Source organism: Lissotriton vulgaris, chromosome 10 (genome assembly GCF_964263255.1).
Source record: "Lissotriton vulgaris chromosome 10, aLisVul1.2, whole genome shotgun sequence".
Lineage (NCBI taxonomy): Eukaryota > Metazoa > Chordata > Amphibia > Caudata > Salamandridae > Lissotriton > Lissotriton vulgaris.
This window is the reverse complement of record NC_141698.1, coordinates 315,628,743-315,648,229: the sequence shown is the minus strand read 5'-3', so window position 1 is coordinate 315,648,229 and position 19,487 is coordinate 315,628,743. Positions and strand designations below refer to the sequence as shown.

General features: G+C 38.4%; 1 protein-coding gene across 1 annotated transcript in view; it reads left to right on the top strand.

Annotated features, from left to right (window-relative positions):
- OBSCN (obscurin, cytoskeletal calmodulin and titin-interacting RhoGEF) overlaps nt 1-19,487 on the top strand; it is a 1,012,031-nt gene that overhangs the window by 982,325 nt on the left and 10,219 nt on the right. The window contains exon 97 of the mRNA XM_086941076.1: nt 1,436-1,478. Within this exon, the coding sequence (XP_086797202.1) occupies nt 1,436-1,478 (43 nt within the window). The remainder of the gene's footprint in view (nt 1-1,435; nt 1,479-19,487) is intronic.

Here is a 19,487-nt window from a genome sequence, read left to right as displayed (position 1 = left end):
AGAGATAATTAATTCCAAGTAATTAAACATTCTAAGTACAGAGATAATTAATTCTAATTAAAAGGTATAACTTTTTCCTGCAATAACGCACTTCTTGGAAATTATAAAATCTTTCTGGTTGCTCAAAAGCAACATCCATGGGCACATAATATTGCAGCTTCTTCAGTCCTTCAGCAACCAATTTGAAGTAATTTTCAAAATTTTAGCCTTCCTTTCTAATGACCCAAAATGTCTTCATATTCATGTCCAACCTGTTTTGTTACTGTTTAAAAGTGTAAGTTGATTTACACATTGGACCAAAACGTTATAGCTTAAAACTTCCTAGAGGTTTAAAGATGTAGAACATATACTAGTTAATCATTTGCAATCACATCAGAGATCCTTGAGATTATGCTTGTAATCATGATGGCAGATCAGATAGTGTAGAATTTGATTATGAGAATGTGGATACTAATTTCTAATTATTTCCTCACAAACAAAAAGCCTTGGCTTGGATTAATTCAAACTGTTAGGGTATGTTTAGAAATGTTCCACTTGTATTTGCTTCTAAACCCCAATATACTGTGTGACAAGCTCGAATGAAATAGAGAAGCAGCACTTCTCTCAAGTATACCAAAAATGGAGCTCTTTATTAAAGAGATGCCTACCGGAGCTTACTTCTGAAATGAAATGTACATAGATGAGCATAGAAAATCTGAGGAGAAAGGGCAATGAAGGTACACCCCTACCAGTGCCTAGATGTATATGGCAAATACCTCTTTCTATAAAATTATTGTATCACACTGTTAGGCTCTTTGCCATGCATATATGTCTATTGATCTAGTATACAATGGAACCTATTATTGTCAAACTGTGCAAAATCAGAGACTAAGAGAAGTCCGAGTCATACCAACAATCTGGATGCACATTTAGATTAAGTATAATTTTTTTTAAATAACATAATGAGGTAGACATTCTGATTCCAATAGAGACTTTGAATGCCTGGCTGGATTTAGGTTGAATAGTTTGTTTTAATTTAATAGTCAAATATGCACTTTCTGTAACACATCACTAGACCTAATCCTCTAAAGACAAGCTGAAGTTTACTTAACAAAGTCAGGGAGAGGAGATCTAAGGTGCTTTGGAAGTAGTCTTACTGTCGAGTGCTCACAAGTAATAGCGCACATCTTCGCACTGTCACAACTGTTCCCTTTGTCATTTTACTCCCATCAGATACAATGAAAACATTGCTGATGCATTCCCCCTTCTCCTGACAATATCTTAAAAAGCATTGTGAACTTCTCAAATTATCAAATTAAGGGATCTGCAGAGAGCAGAAAAGTCACTTGTCCAATACCACTTCGGAACATTTCAGTTACCTTTACACAGTTAGCTTGATCATTTCAGCTTTTGCATTTCTCTAACCCCATGCTGTTCATGCTGTTTTTTTCTGTAGTCACGGAACAAGAAACTAAAGTTCCAAAGAAAACCATCATCATGTAAGTGCTGTTATGTGTATTGTTTTTAAACATCTGTGTATGTCAAACTGCCTTTGCATGATCCAATAACATGCCTGGACTTTTGGCAATGCTTGTGTGTCTGCTCTAATTTTATATTGTTTATACTGCATCCTGATGTTTTTTGTGTGTCTATCAATTGCATAACTCAGCTGGTTTTGAGCACAGTCCTTCTGATAAAACATAGTTTGGTGAACACTTAACTTAGTCAGACCTAAATAGTTCTGGATCTTTTAATGTAACGCTTGTGATGGAAAGCTGTATGGTAGGTTCATTGTTTGTGATCAGGCTTTATAAAACAGTGAATCTCAAATGCAAATAAAGGCAGATTTTATTTCCAAGATTAAAAGAAAGTAATTACAAAGCCATACAGAACCTTAGTCAAACTGTCCTAATGGCACAACTCTAACTAAGATCTGATAAAATGGATATTTTGTGTAAAATAGAATATATTTACCTGCATAAATGAGGACCCTTCAATACTGCTAAGCTAGCAAGACGGATGAACAAATGTTCTCGAATCATTCAACTAAAGCATGATTAAAAAAAGAGAAAGGAGTGGTGGAAGTAATATTTAGAATGATTCCAAATATAAGCTCTAAATATGTTTCACTTATGTGCTGCTCCTTCATGGCCATGTAATCGATGTATACTTTATTAAAGGTGTATTCCACTAAAAGAAGAGCATTTGCAGTTCTGCATCTATTTACATTTTCTCTTTGTTGTGAGTTTTTGTAGCAGTTGTCAATTAAAACACTTTCTTACAACTTCAAATAGGTTTTTGTGCAGCTAGTTTGTAGTTCAAAATATTTGATTGATTTTATGCATAATCGCAAGGAAACAAACACAAAAAATAAGCAAAAAGATAATTACTTTAATGAGCGTATTTTGAATTGGCTTAAGACATAAGCAATATTGCAAGAATACATAATATAAAAACAATTCCTAACAAACACTTTCATTCTAAAAATATATATATAGGGTTACTTGCATATTATATACTTTCTATAAATTAGTAACATAACTAATTAATGTATTTGGTTGGATCAAAATTTGACACTCTGCTTATCAAGCATTTTCCTGATTAGAAGGTGTATTAAAGGTGGGTTATAATTCTTAGTGAACGAAACCTCAATTTAATCTGAAAATGTAATATTCATGTTGCTTCGAAAGATATCTTGGATATAGAAAACATCACATTTAATCCAAGCTTCCCAATAAGAAATTGGTTTACTCAGTTTAATTTGAGGATTATACCATAGCGATATTTTGTTAAGAAGCTTGTCATCTCCTTTAATCAAAGGAGATTTTGTTGCAGCAAATGCAAATAACTAATCCTACCTTCTTTAAAATCATAGTTAGAAGTGAGGTAGTGTGAAGGGCTTGACACTATTTTTCTCAATTGTAACCCATTTATGTAGTGTGATTGATTTATTTTGTTTCAACCAAAATGTACTTTGTACAATCAAAAAATGCAGAATGATCTTTTTCAAAACTTGGAATACCCAAACCACCTTCTGCTTTTAAAACATTATGTAACTAATCTGAGAGGCTTTATTATTCCAATAATTGTAGTGTAGTGTAGTTCCTATATTCCCAATAGGCTCTGCGCATTGGAATAACATAAACAATAGTTTAGACGTAGGACTGGGGTCGACTAGGTCTCTATTGAATATGTTAGACTTAATTGTGTATGCCAGCTAGCTCATAGGTCACTAGAAACTTTTTCGAGTAAACAAGAAGGTGTTTAGCTTTCCTGAATAGACAAGAAGGGATTAGCTTCTGACAACCGCATAAACATGACAACTTTGCTCCCTCCAGAACAAGGAGTATATCTCCAGAGTCGTGGAAACAATAGATAGCTATTTTACTCAGTCAATCGTGCATGCTTCGTTTCACCAGAGATGCAGAGAAATAGAGAGACGGGCGTTTTCAATAAAAGGGTTATTTATTGAGCAGTCTTCTTTCTCATGCAAGAGAAATGAATTGCCACAATTGCAATACTTGTCATAAAGTAAAGTGCGTACAGTAAAAGGAGTATTATGAAATAATACTGTAAAAGCATTTATATGGTTTCTAAGCCATAAGATACTTAAAATGGATAAAATACATACAACAATAAAATAATGACTAAACGTACTCAACTGGTGTTTCTAAGATACGCCTACCCCAGTGTACCTAACCTAAGACTAGTACAGGGAAGGAGTAGATGAGTTACAGTTTTTTGCCAAGAATCTGAATCAAGAATTCTTCATGGGTCTAATCAGCTCCGTACCTTAGGTATAGAATGAAGGAGGTCTTGTATCTCTCTCTCAGGACTCGATCTCCCAGCAACCTGGCAGGGTGACCGGAAAACACTGGAGCTGGATTTCTCGGCAAGAGAAAAGACAGCGTCTCTCTCAGTGCGTCAGCAGGGAGGGTCGGCTTCCTTCGGCACTCGCATCAGCAGGGCATCGGCCACGTAGATAGCCGATCTGCTCCAAACCACTGTGTGTTGCTTAAGGTAGATGTTGGTATATTTATACCTGGAAGGTGCCGAGTTTGACGTAAGGTTGGACATAAGATGTCACTAAGAACTGGCAGTTATTTCAGGACTCCAGGAGTTCTAGGACAAATTAAAACAGAAGCAGGGGGAATTCCCGGGCTGCTGGAGGCTTGGTTTGTTTAAGAACGCGTTGTGCTTTCAAGGAGTCTATGGGAGTAACCTTGCCATATTTGGACTGCATTGGCTATGACAATATGGATGTGATTCTTATGCCTTTATAAGGATATGATTTGTTATAACCACATAAGGGCATAAATCGGGAATGTCTTAATTAGGGTCCTAGATACATTCACAACAGTAGAAATTATTTTAGTTAAATTATTGAAGAAATATAGGGAAATCATACTGGAATTGTAGTTAACACATATAAAACTTGTGTGGGAATAACCATTTTTATCAGCTTCTATTATTCTCCACCAATATATATGTAAAGAGGACCACTTATATAATTTTAAAATAATTTTACAAGTTAATATTTTAAAATTCATATCAATAGTGTTTTTAAAATGTCTGTTAAAAAATTCAGTACCCAGGTATTTGACATTGGATGGACACCAACGATTCTCATTTTAATGTAGCACATCATCATTGCAAAACATACTAAAATGAAAAAATCCAGTTTTATTAATAGTCAATGTAACTTAATAGTCAATGTAACTACTGATCTGGATGCATTACTGTCAATAATATTTAGTATAAAAAGTTTTTTGTTGACTGAATCACTAATATACAATAAAACATCAACTGCATATGATGATATTTTTAAAGCAATTTTATTGATGGTGATACTTTTAATTATTGTCAGAATTCCTATTAAGACATAGGGCCTGATTCCGATCTTGTTTGGAAGGGCTCCAAACAGGATTCTGAAGAAGCAAATCCGATTTGGAGCGTATGTTTCAGACCGAATCGCCCCCCATTCTGAAAGACCCAGTACAATGCGAGGAAGCTGTCCGCACCGACCAAATCGGTTCCGAATCAGAATCAGTCAGTCTGAGTCATTCTGGGCCAATTCATGCAGCTCAATGGGGAAGGCTTCCGAACAAGTGAGTAGGATGACCAATTCTGACATCTGTACTGACTCGGTTTTGCCGAGATGAAACGGCTATGGGAATCTGACTACGGGGGCCATTGAAAGCCCCCCTTCACCCAGACCTTCCAAATCAGTCGCAGGGGGTACCCATGGGACCCATTTTCCATGCATGCACAGTGTTGCGGGCACCATGGGATGCCCGCCACAGGGCGCACGCTTTTCCCCACCCACCCCTTTTTGTAATGGGAGCCTGTATACGCGTTCGGTACACAGGCTCCCCAAGTCCGTCACTATACGGACACACCGTAATCGGTAGCTCAGACTCCTGGAGCGCAATTTGTTCTGAAATCTCTCCAGATCTGAGTCATCCATAGGGCTTTCCTACGACATCGGAATTGGGCCTGTAGTATTGGCTCAATAGCTAGTAAAAACAACACAGAAGATAAGAGACATCCCTATCTAGTATCTCTAAATACATTAAAAGAGGAAGATGCAATATCGTTAATGTAGGGGGTGGCATATAATGCCTTAACTATCAATAAAAATATAGGACCACAAGGAAATGCTTGCATTGTTTTAAATAAAACTGCCATTTGACCTTATCAAATGCTTTTTCAACATCTAAAGCAAATGATGCACTGAGCTTTTAATTTTGTTTAAATAATCAGTATTATGACAAATAAGCCGAGTATTTTAGGATGATAATCTACCATTCAGAAAACCTTTTCCATTCAGGCTGTGTAATTTAATTTAAGCTTGGAGATAATCTGATTATAAAAATGTTGGCTCACATTTTATAGCCATGTTTAATAAGGCAAACTGGATCATAATCGGAAATCAATGCATGATCCTTGTCAGGCTTAAGAAGAACTATTATTATCACATCTTTAAATAACGTTTCAACTGAAATGTTGCTTGCAATTTGCTGAAATAGAGTAAAACAGGAGATAGTTGATTATGGAAACTTTTGTAAAACTCAGCTGGTACAATGTCAGAATCAGCAGTTTTCCTTATATTCAATGATTCATTTGCGCAATCTCTTTTAATGTTATGAGGGCGTCCAAACTGTCCTTGTCAGCTTGATATATACTTAGTAATTTGTATTTAAGTAAAAAAGATCAATAGTAGTCTCTTGAATATTTTGAGGTTTACTATGGAGCTGAGAATAGAAAGCTCTAAATTCCTTAGTTTTTTAAATACCTAAATAATTAGCAAAATTCCAACCAGATTATATCCATGTTTAGATTTTGTAGCTGTATTTTAAATTTGGTATCTAAAATATTCTTTCAATTTTGGCAATGTGTTTCTCTTAAGAAATTCAGTATTGGGTCAAATGTTTTATTTTCAAATGCCATATTAGAAATGGTTATTTCCCCCTTATAATGTTTTGAAAGCATTCCAATATGCAATTTTAAGATGTGACTTCAGGACTAGTATTATGTAACCAATCAGAAATAGCCACCAATGCTGTATTATGATCATCATAAAATAATGCAATTTCAGTATTCACTCTCTATGTAGGGATGTGGCTTGGGAGGTTTTCGACCACTAGATTGAATGAAATGAAAGCATGGTTAAATATAGTAACAGCCTCTATTTTAGGATTTGAAATCATATGATATATTGTCCTAGTAGATGGAAGATAATCATGGTCCAATATAGTGATAGCCTTTATTTTAGGCTTTGAAATCATATGGCATATCGTCCTTGAAGATGGAAGATAATCAGTTTGCGAATGTGTATTGTGAGTGTTCAAGAAAAAATAAAGTCTTTACCAGTTGGGCATGTAAGCCTCCAGGGATAATTCATTTTAGGATTTGCTAAAAACGCTTTCAATAGAACTAAAGGTTTTATAGAATGAAATGTAACTGTTGAAATTCTATCCAAAAGCGGGTCTGAAATCATATTAAAATCAACACCAACAATAATTACCAATATTTATAATTTCCAAAGAGACTGTTTTCTAAAAAGATGGGATCATCTTGAGTAGGAGTATAAATATTAACTAAATTAAGATTGTATTTGTCAATCTGGATTTAAAATCATATATAAAATGGTTCTTGGAGCAATTTTTATGATTCACGATTTTGAGTTGCATTTTTTGAGAATAAAGTTTAGCAACACCGTTTTCTCTCCCTTTTACTCATGAGGATACAAAATTACCAACCCACCTTTTCATTATATAGGTTAGTATACTTTCATATGCATGTGTTTTTTTATAAAACACTAATTTGGCTTACATTTGTTTAAATAATCTGATACTTTACTCCTTTCAAATGGATGTTATACACTTAACATTCAAGAAATCTATTTTAATTGATACCTATTAGACATAACAGATTTTATTACTAACAAATGCAGAAGCATGCATTTGATATGTCACATAAATTGTAAAACAACAAACAGCTCATATTAACAGACAATCAGGGCAAACATAGCCATAAAAACACATTACATCTAGATCCAGAGACTAAATTGCCTTAACAATAATCAAGTTACATCATTAAAAGCCTAAGAAAGGCCTGAAACACATAAAAAACAAATATGTTAATAGGTAAAATTAGTGTGACCTAATATAATTCCTCCATTATCATCCCCCCCAAAAAAGTATGCAAACAGTAATTTTCAACCATATTTAAGCCAGACATGTATAGTCTTGGGTAAGCATATTGCTCTTGATGTTGACCAATAAATAAACACATTAATAATTTAAAAACATAATAATCTAAAACAGTAAAACATAATAAAGTGCATTGTGTGTGAGATCATCTTCCCTCCGATGGTGCAAAACACACTCAAATGGGATCACCCTCCATGCCAAAGAACTTTCTAAGCCTCAAAGGTGAAGTGAGAAAGCCAGCAATAGCATAAGTTGAATGTACGTCAATAAGTAGCTGGAAAAACATTAAGGCAGGCTTAACTTGTACACATTACACGTATTCTACCAAAGTCAATAAAACGATTATTCGAGGGGTCTCATAAAAACTACAGAACAAAACAAAAATGCAAGAGGTCCTACGGAGAAAAATTAACACAGGGACTTGGCTTTGTGCTCCACACGCCAGGTTTAGGGAATGCCAACAACATGTGCTACTGATTGAACCTAAAGTTGATTAGGATGAATTGACCGTGGACATTAAAAGTGCTAAGCACTTAAGGTTCAATGGCGTGACATGTTACAATTAGTGCATGTCCTCAGACCAGGGGTTTCTCCTGCTCAATTGCTTCCCTCTTGGTTTTCCTCTATAAAATTATTTTACCCCGGGTCCATGCAATATCAGCTTTTGTTATGGAAGAGTGCAAATCAAACAAAGCAGGCCTACCTAGTTTGACAAATGTGTCCCTAATGTAAGTACACCATTTAACTTACCTCCACCCATCAAGCTCCAAGCAGTCCTTGACTATCTCTCTACCTAGGTGATAGTTTGATCGCACCCAGATAGCAGGCCACCTAATGAAGGGGAAAGTGTGATAGGATCCGACAGATACAGCAACCCTAACTCCTCATGGACTAAAAAAGCAAAGGTCGAAGCGGGTACCCTAAATAAGCATCTATAAACCCCATTTTCAACCATTTGAAGCTTTTTAAAATTAACATAACCCCAGACATCTGGACCCTAGACAGCCTGTTGCCCTGAACATGAAAATATCTCAGCTTGGTATTTTTAGCACCCAACATCATTACCTGTGATTGCTGTAGTTGGTAGAGGTATCTAATCTGTTCATGTATTGCAAGAAACCAACAAGCAATGTCTGAGTACCCAGGGCTGTTCTTGATAATAAAACAATATTATCTGCGTAGAGCAATGCAGGGATCTGGCAGGGGCCAATCCATAGGCAATCCACCAGCTTATCAAGTAACCTAGCCCCCAAGTCATTAACATACAATATGAACAAAAAAAGGGGCCATTACACACCCCTGTCTAACTCCACTCCTCAATCTAAAGGAGTTAGTACATGACCCATCTGTATTATATCGAACAATAGCCCTCATGTCTCTATGTAACTCACTAAGAAAACAGCTAATGGCTGTATCCAAGCTCATGTCCTGCAAGATCTGCCACAGTTTGGATCTAGCAGTATCAGCTACAGGAGGTAGCCCTTAAACCCTACAGAGACTAGGGCAGTAATCGTAACATACAACAATGTCTCCAAGGTGTTAATAAAAGGTCAATTTGTAGGGAGCAGAAGGAGAAAACTGGGGAGACAAGAAAAATTGTTTGAACAGCATAGAATGCAGTTTAATCTATGCACTAAGCACGTGTATACATATTTATAGAGAGATATATATATATATATGTATATTTCCTTTTACCAACAGCACTGCTTTTGAAATAACAGTAACCTGGTCCTGATAAAGGCCTGAACACTCTACAGGCCAAAACACAGTCGAATTTTACAGCGATAAACTCGATGCTATTCCTTCACGAGTACCCACCTTGATTTCCTCCTTGTATATATTACCATTCGTTGTTTGGTGTTCCTACTATGTAAATTCAACCATTGCTTATATTCCTTTGTGCCGCCTTGCTTTACATACTTTTTCACGTGTCACTTGCGCTGTCACATTTTTCACAAGCACTTGTGCACAGTGTCCTACAGGTTACATGCAATTTAATGTGCTAGTCTCACATACTTTTTATTATATGAAACTAAAATATGACGAATATGAACATCCATTCAACTGCATTCTATGCTGTTCAAACAATTTTTCTTGTCTCCCCGGTTTTCTCCTTCTGCTCCCAGCAATTAATTGTGCTACCTACAAATTGACCTTTTATTAACACCCTTGGAGACATTGTTGTATGTTGCAGTTTGGATCTATTCACCTTATCAAAGGTGGAGGATTGTTCGATATATGCAATGAACAATGATCCTGATTTTGCCACAGTCAACATGTAAAAATGTAAACACTGGTCAAATGTATCCAAGCCAGTCAGAAGCCACACTGCAAATCTGATAAAACGGACCCTTCCTCTGTCCATAACATGGCCCTTTCTAAGATCACCCTACCAATTACCTTGATGATCAAGTCTATCGAAGAAATGAACCTGTAGCAACAGGGAATAACTTTACAGACCTTTTTATAAACAGAAATAATAAATCACAGGGACCATGAGCGCGGTAACCTTGTACATGCGACCAGATTAAATAAACAATTTGGAATCTGGGCACAAACTTGGTAACATCTTAAATAGATCAGCGGGGATCCCATCAGAGCCAGAGACCTTATGACCTGTCATGCGTTCTATTGCTAGCACGCCCTCCTCCACATCAAACGTTAAGGTATACTTTTCTGGCATTGTAACTATAACTGGGGGCTCATGCAAAAAAGCACAATCCTTGGAACCATAATTCTCCTCAAAGTGCTCTATCCATTTCCCTGGGGGGAAGTGTGAAGAACCAGCATGAGCTCCATTGTCATTGAATAGGGGGCGATTAACTATCTCCCAGAATTGGCTACTGTCCACCTTGGTTGAGGCCACCATTGGGTCCAACCAGGCATCCTCTCTAAGGTCCCTTTTCATCCTCTCTATATCCTTTTTATATGCCATAGATCTACAAGATATTAAGCATTGATCTTTAGGCTTGGCTTTAAGGGCAGACAGTAACTATTTATGGGTGCCAGAAGAGCAATCTTTATTAAATCATCTGGGTTTGTTGTTAAAAACCTTTTTGGGAGGAAAAGCCAGTCTGGTTTTAACATCCTTTAGGGTCTAATGATATAAATCTCATCAAATGGGTCCCCCAAGCAAACATGAAATTCCTTACCCAAGACAACTACAAGGCTCCTTAGGAAATCTTTAGGGATCATGTTGGACCATTTTATTCTTCTTCCCTGACCAGTCATTTTAACGTCCAGCTGGAATATGGTGCTATGTACAAGGGCTCAAGCAAACTACTAATACCAACAAAAATGCAAAAGTGGTCGCTAAAACCAGTGATAGATATGTCAAAGAAGACTAATCAATTTTGCAGTAGTGCAGATACAAAATAAAATCAAATGTAGAATTCACGCCATGTCCAACAAAAGTTGAAGAAAAGCTACCATCCAGATTTCAAAATGATTTAGTCATGAGACATTCCAGATTGATGTAAGGCATCTTCATTGTGCAGAGTATGTTAAAATCTCCCACTAAAATAAAACCAGCTCTTGCATCATCCTTAAGCTCAATATCCAATAACTGGGCCCGAAGTGCAAAAAGCGTGCCACAAAAAGTGGGACTATTAGTTGCATTATAGCAATTATGCAACATAAAACCACCAACCACTGGCGAGGAGAACAAAATGACTTTCAAATTAGGGGAAGTCTTGGCAAATGCTCCATCTTGCAATCTATTGAGAGAGAGAGACAGGCCATTGTTAACAAACCGCTTTAGGGCGCCCCCTTAAGGACGGCATTGCAGGATTAAGAAAGGACTTGTATCCAGCTAGAAAATGGATCCTCCTTACCTCCCATGTCTCCTGGAAATAGATTATGGTGAAAGTTTTAAGGTATGCAAGCCAACCCGGGTGGAATCTTTTACCATTTTCTCCAGCTACATTCCAACATGCTGGTCTGGGGGCACTAAGAACAGTACTAAGGTTCAATGATGTATGGCTCCCTGTAATGGCAGGGGTTCTAAAGGCCTCATTCCCACCAGGGCCAACTAACCCAGCAAGACTTACATTGGGAATATTATTGGTATGTTGCCACCCTGTAATGCTAAGAGGACTACGTGCCTCGTGTAACAGTGCCAGGAGAACCATTATTGGACAACCCCCTTCCCCTAATGGGCAATTTTGTTTCACCCTTGGTAAATGTATCTCCCCAATTCACAGTCCCAGATGTCATCACTATCATATCCCAACAACTTCCCTGCGCATTGATCCTACCTGTGATAGCATCATGTTATATATTGGGAGCACCATGCACTGCAGACAGCAAAACCAAGGGTGTGACAGTTCAGTTGATATCCTATTGGACCCGAACCCTGACTTTGCAATTCTTAGGTTGGTTTTATTTGTGGGGCAAAAGCATCAATCCAGTGCATCCACACCCTGGGCCTAAAACCTATTTGATGTTTTTATAGAGAATGTATTAGCCTCAGACTGCCTTATATTCATAATATAATGAAGTTTGATACTCACACTAGACCATGACAGAATTATGGCAACGGACGGCCGATAGAAATAGCCCAGGGTAGGGCCTGTATGGTAGATGATCCAGCCATCAAACTGGCAAGGTTTAGAACGGTTGGTATAGCACCCATGCAATCAAAATTAATATTAACACAATCCCCAAAACAAGTTTTAGGAGAGGGCCACACCCAGTCGACCCTCCTAGCCATAATGAGCCTATTAGCTGGATTGTAGCCTTCTTTACCCAAAAAAGACAGCCAATGGCTCACTCTATTCCCTAGGGTATAATAATCTTCCCTAGTACCCTACTTTAAAATAAGGACTACAGTGAGCTCCACAACGTAAGGAGCCATGGTAGAAGATTTAAGGAAACGTGGGGGAAGTGGGCCATCTTTGCTTTTTACAACGCCTGTCCCTCCTGGTGGGGGCCTGTCAGCATTCATATATCTGGGGCCCTTCTGGAGTGCTGATATCTCCAAGTGCTTGTGAGTACCAGAGCTCGTGTTTTGATTTACCAAGGGATCCCGACTGCCTTACGGGTTAGTAGAAGCCATTAGTGGAGAAGTGTGGCTCAAGTGGTTGGAGCGGCAGACCCTGATGCAGAGGTCTGGCCCGAACCAGGGTTCAATTCCCCGCCTCGGCGGGTCTTGGGCTCAAAAATTTCCCCGGACCTGACAATTCTCGCCTCGGTGCCTATTCCAATCATGGAGTCCCACTCTGTAACTCTGGGCATAAGTTTGCTTAATCTCCACAAGGGCCCCTCGCGGCGGGATGCCTGGCTTTCACCTTGGGGATGCCCAGAAATGGGTTATCACGCTGGGAAATACCAGGACGGGTTCCCTAAGCAAGCGCCGGGAAACCCACTGCGGGTAGCTGTGCGCTATACAAGCTCAAATACATTTACATTTACATTAAAGAGCCACCTTCAGATGGACAGTGTGTACCTGTGGGGCACAATATCGGCTCCCTCACAATATTGGAGCCCTCCTGCCCCAGCCCTTCTGGGACAGAACTCACTGTATTCACAGTATGCCTCACCAAAGACAAATTGATGTTGCAAAACTGTATTAAATTTAAACTAGCCTCAATTGATGAAAGTCTCCCCACACATATATCTAAACATTTACCAACTGCAGCCTCAATCAAAGACTGCAGCATGGGAGCAAACTCAATAACATTAAAGTTAGTAATGTGGTCACTAGGCAGTCTCAGGCTGCAACCCACCACAATGTCCTGCCTAACCAATCATTCCTTTGATTTAGTCCCAGACCATCCAACCCCTATTTCTGCCTTTTTTGTGCTTTGATGCTGTGGGGCCACAGTCCATAGGAGAGTTCCTGGACTCGACCTTTTCCACTGATTGATGGACATCTACAGCAACAATCATAGTATTAGTTGAGTCTAATGTGTTAGATAATCTTCTGCTTCTTGGCTTATAACGTTATGGTCCAGCAGAAAAATGTCCACAGGAGTAGCTACAGGGGTTGCTATTAGGACAGCGGGGCAGGTCGAATGAATAGCCTCTCCTCACATGTACTGACTTCATAGTTGATTGCCACTCTGTGGTTAGAAAGGAAAGAATTGATGATTTTGAAAATACTTTTGTGGTGGGGTCCTTTGAAACTTCCTCCGATCGTAAATTGCCTGGATACTGTGAGAACATTGTTTTTGTCAAGGAATGTTTAAATTGAAAGCCCTGAGCACAATTAGGAATAAACACCCATGAAGTTTGAGCAGTTGCATGGAAAGCTTTTTATCTACTAGGAATAATGTTGTCCCTTTGGATAAAATTGAAACTCACCAAGTATTGCACTTTAGCTGTGCATTTACCCATGCATAATTTTAGATCTGCTACTTTTATGTGTGTAATGCTTGTGGATGTGTTTTCACATGGGAGCTATTTATAATGTACTAAGGCATGTCAGAATTACTACTTGGGACCTGTGAACTGTTCCACTTCCCTTGAGTACTCCTGAAGTCCTTTGTGAATTCAGAACAGTCAGGAATTTTCTCTGAATATTAAATATGAGGAGTAAATGTCAGCCTTTCGAGAATTTGCCTCATAGTTGTTAGGTAGAACATTTTGCATGCTTCATATTTTTAAATCTCTGTTAAATTAAAAATGAGAACACCTTTTAAAAAAAAATATATAAAACATTACAAAGACTTCTTTGTTGATAAAAGAGATAATATAAAATGCACAAAATAAAGCAGTTACATCTAGTCTTTAAAGATACAGATTAGCAGACTATTACTTTTTCCATTATTTCTGGAAATTGTTCATAATGTCAAAGAATACATACCTGTAATGTTGAATATTGTAGGTTATAATTTCTAAGGTATCCATCTATTTTATTAAATATTGACACATCTTTGACTTTGAAAGCACATATTGTGCAAACAAAAACTGAGTTAACATTTGGGTTCAGTTCTTATTTTCAGTTGTTTTCACATTTTAGCTGGTTGAAATATCAATGCAATCATGTTAAAATTGAGCTTCATTTAGAGCAAAAACCCAAGAACAAAAAAATTACCTTTTACAAGGGGAGAACTAGATTATGTTATGCTTTATATTTTAGTTCATATTTCTATATTAATTAACCAAGTAAGAATTTTCAGGTTAACTTTTTTTTCTCAGTGGCCATGTATGTGTAATTGGGATTGTTTGAGCAACATTTTTTTAAAGTGGACTGATCTTTCTGAAAATTCTTACTTGTGCCATACAAAACTAGATTGAAATCCTGATATCTGAAAGGAACTTGTGGTGTTTCTGTTTCTAAATTTGGTAGTCTAACAGAAAAACAGGGAACAAGTGCATTACTTAAAAGACATCAGACCAAAAATGCCATTTGGTATTCAATTTATTAAACAGTTGTCTTGAGTAAGCTATGCAAAGCTAACATCAAATAAGCAAGAGTTTCTCTGTTTCATACATTCATGGACCCATCCTGAATTTTTCACAACATTTTGAGAATCTAGATTAGTGTGTAATATTACCTTACTTTTTTTTTAATTGGCCTAAATATTTTCGAGGGTGCAGTTATTTTGATAATTATGGTGTAACTTTGTGACATTTCTGACACAATGACTAACTTCAGAACAGTTTTTTCTGAAATGCTACTTTAATAGCTTTTGTTAAGAGAACCAAAGATCTGACTAACCTACCAGAGGCTAACTGACATAATATCTTGGTAAATAGTATCGTGACAAAAATATTGTGCTCCAATACTTATCATGGTAATTACAGAATTATTGAAAAAAATATTATTAACATTAAAATCATCTAAAAATAGGCAATGATATTGATATAGTGATATAAAGACAATATAAAGTAGTAAATGTTAAGCATTTGAATATACACATTCAATATATTATAAATGAAATATATTCCACTAATATTTAATAGTATATATAAATATATATGTATATAAACACACAATCATGTATATATGCACGTATATATATATATATATATATATATATATATATATATATATATATATTATATAATATATAATATATATATATATATATATATTTAGTGTAACATAATAAACATTTATTTTACATTTTCATCTTTAAATGTATTTCTATGAATATATAATTAACAAAATACGTGTTTAAATTATGTTAACTTTTTATATTTTAATTTATAAATATGGAAATATATATGTATATACATTTGTATTACTAATTAATAAAATTATTATAATGTAAGGTAGATGTTTTAATGAATTGTGTTCCTATATATAGCCTTAGGGGTTAAATTCACTATTCCCACTCCAACAATAGTGGGGAAAGTGATGGCCTTTCAAGGGGTAAAATTTAGTATTCCCACTCCAGTGTCTGCAGCAGAAAGCTTGGTACTAGTCCATGCTCAAGTGATGAATTAAGAACGAAATTCACTACAGGGTTTAGAGGTTCTGCAATCTTTTTCAAAATGCTAGCTGGACAGGGTTCGGACAGAGAACCCGACTTCAAAGAAGTCATAATATCCAAGGATTTTTCTAGGGGGATGGGAGGAAATTTGTAGAGTACACAGCTCAATCCCGGTATCCAATCGCCCGTCATTATATCCATCCCGGGTGTGCCATTAAGCGCAAATGACTGTTGGATCCAGTGGATTTTATCATGGAAAAAACAAGCCATCGGATGAGCCCAACTAAAGGTGGTAGTAAAAACCTTACTAACAGCACTGGGAGATGTGAAGTCTTTAACAATTTTAAAGATTTCTTTACTCTTATTCGCAGCCCCTTTTATTTTTGAGGTGAAGAATATTTTCTTTGCAGCCCGAACGTCATTAAATTAGGCTTTAAGAGCCTGCTTATAAATGGCTCGATCTGTGGGATTGTACTTAAACCGCCAGATTCTCTCAAGGCGTTTGCAGGCACTTCTACCTTCCCTGAGTGCCACTGTAAACCATGGTGCGGAAGCACGGTTACTAGTGGATTTCCGCGTTCTACAAGGTGCCAGTACCCCGACCTGTTCTTCCAGCCATTTCTCCAGACCAGGAGCATCAACTTCTGGATTACCACAGATGGAAATTAGGTGCTTGACCAGGGCTCTCTTTATGCTATCAGAAGTAACCTGATTTAGAGATCTAAAAGGGACAGGGTGGAAAAGCTTCCTATGTTGTGCTTAGGCTGCAAACTTTGGAAATTTAAAGCTCAGTAGATAGTGGTCCGACCATACCAGAGGTTGGGGAGCCTCTGTTTCAGTACTAACGGTGGAAAATATTTGATCCAGTGTATGACCCCTTACGTGCGTGAGATGGTGAATATATGGGGCCAGGCCTAAAATCACTAGAGATTCCCGCAACCGAATGGCCTCCGGGTCAGTGGGAACATCCATTGGGATATTAAAATCGCCTATCAGAAGACAGTGTCTAAATTTCACTTAGATGGAGGAAATAACTTGGGTGATTGACTCCGTAAAAATACCCACCGACCTGGTGGCCTATACACCAGAATGCCCGCGATGGATTGATGGTCCGATATGGTAATCACAAAACTGAGACTTTCGGCCTCATCGATGTGCAAAGCCAGTAAAATGGAACATGCCAGTGTAGATTTAAAAATTATACCTACTCCACCCCATTTCCCTTCAGGGCGATCCTTCCTCAGGATCTGATAGCCCGAAGGAATGGCCCCTGCTATCGTAGGATTAGAGCCGTCATTCAGCCCAGTCTTGGTTACAAACATAACATCGGGACTAGACTCCTCTAATAGATCATGCAATTGGGCTTTATGTTTTTTTTATAGAGCGGGTGTTCAAAAGGTAGAACTTTAGAGAGCTGTTCTCTCGCGGGTCTGGGCCCAACACTGGACCCTTATTCGCCAGGATCACACTGCCGCAAAAGGTGTGATGGTTGTGGCTGTTCCACTCCAAGGCTGACCTGGTCTGTATGTTTCGCGTGAAATCTGATGCCATTTGTTGTCTGGAGGTGCATGTTGGAGCATCTCTATGTAATTGTCACCATATTTGTGCCAGGACTAATGTCCTGACAAAGCTGCTTCAACCGAGGCTGAGCTCGGCAGAGCTCGGCAGAGGCCTACTTCAATTTAATGAAGCCCTCATGGACATTCTCCTGGTGGCCTGGGCCATACCTTGCACGGGGATCACCGTACACAGGATGATTTACCTCCGCCATTGCCCTGCACCTGGGGCCCAGCCTTCCGCAACCAAAATCTCCTCCTGGGATCCTAGTGATGCATGCCTCAGCTACCGCTGTCAATGCTAAGCCCTTCCCTAACACTCCACCAGACAGGTAATTAAAGAGCCTGGACACTTTTGGGAAGATATTTTTTTCTTCTACGTGCTTAGCTTTGCTAGCCCAGTTCCCCCAACTTTTTCTGATGCACTTCGAGTTTCTGGGTCCTTCTGTGATGTTGCAGCAGATAAAGGCTTTGAGAGAAGCCATGATATGCATACGTGAAACCCTTCCGGCTCCTTCATAAATGCCTTTGGGCTCCATGGATCTGAGGAGGCCTCCAGTTGGTTTACTGCAAGTAGATCTGTCCTCAACACCGTCTTTACCTCTTGACTTCAGTGCGGGTCTGAGGCTGATGCCCACCCTGAATTTGACCCTGGTTCCATGACACATGTTGGTTCTTCATCACTGCTTGCCCCAATGCTGGAGGAGGACCCGATTATCTTGTCCAACTCTTGTCCAACTCAGATACAAACTTGTCCTCAACCGAAGTTTCGTCATATTCCACAACCAGTTTTGCGTCATTTCAACTCAGAATACTTCCCCTACTGGAAAAGTGCCCACAACCTGTTTGGCCAGGACTGTGGCCAAAGTCAACATAATCTCAGAGATGGCGGTTGAGATGATGAAGATAATGCCCAATGCTACAATGATTTTAATTTGTATATTGAATTGCAGGATGTCAGTGGTCTTTACAGCACATCTGAAACTGGGTTGAGTTCTCATCAATGAAGGACTCAGCATCTTTAGCTGTGGCCATCTAGTCTACTGCTAAGGTTTTTGACTTAGCAGCTTTCCTCCATTGAGGTAAAGACCAATGTGATGATAGAAGGTTTGCAGCCTGGATAAGCATCTACTAAAACGCTTCTCCCTTTTAATGAAGCCCTCACAAACACATTACACATTAATAGGCACCTGGGCCAAATCTTGCTCCTGCTCACTTATAGAGGTAAATGGCTATATGCAAAAGGCCGGCTGCAGAAGACCCTTCTTTTCTAACTAACACTCCTACACTGGAAAGCCTGGTTGCCCAGTCCTCCAGAATGCAAGTATATTTCTTTTGGGACCTCCTGACATAGAATACAAATGTATGGAAGCATCAATTGTTTTCGTCTGCCAGTTTAGCCTTCAATTTGTCAATTATAGCTAGGGAGAACTTTTTTATCTATGGTGGACTGGACATTACTCATTGCTTAAGCAGGGCAGTCAATACCAGTGTGGTTCTTTGGCGCTACAGGTGGGTGAGATTTGCTTGCTTCTCCAGTGGCGTCCAAGCATTGTTGATAGATATGCCATTTTAATGCCACCCCTCTCTTCAGAGATAAGGCAGACTCTGCGCTGAAGTGCTTCAAAGTAGGCCTTTCTGTACCCATGTGGCAGTTTTCCAATCAATTTCACTCTTTTTAATGATTTTGAAGTCGTTTTGCGCAAAAGCAATGCCTAGGGCCTCCACCCTAGCAACAGATCCCTAGGCCATTTGAGGCCGGGGTCGGGGATCTAGCTGGCAACTTCCAAGCTAGTAGGGCAGCATACTGCCCAGTCCTTCATACCCACTTCATCTTCCAAGTTGCTTCATTTGGC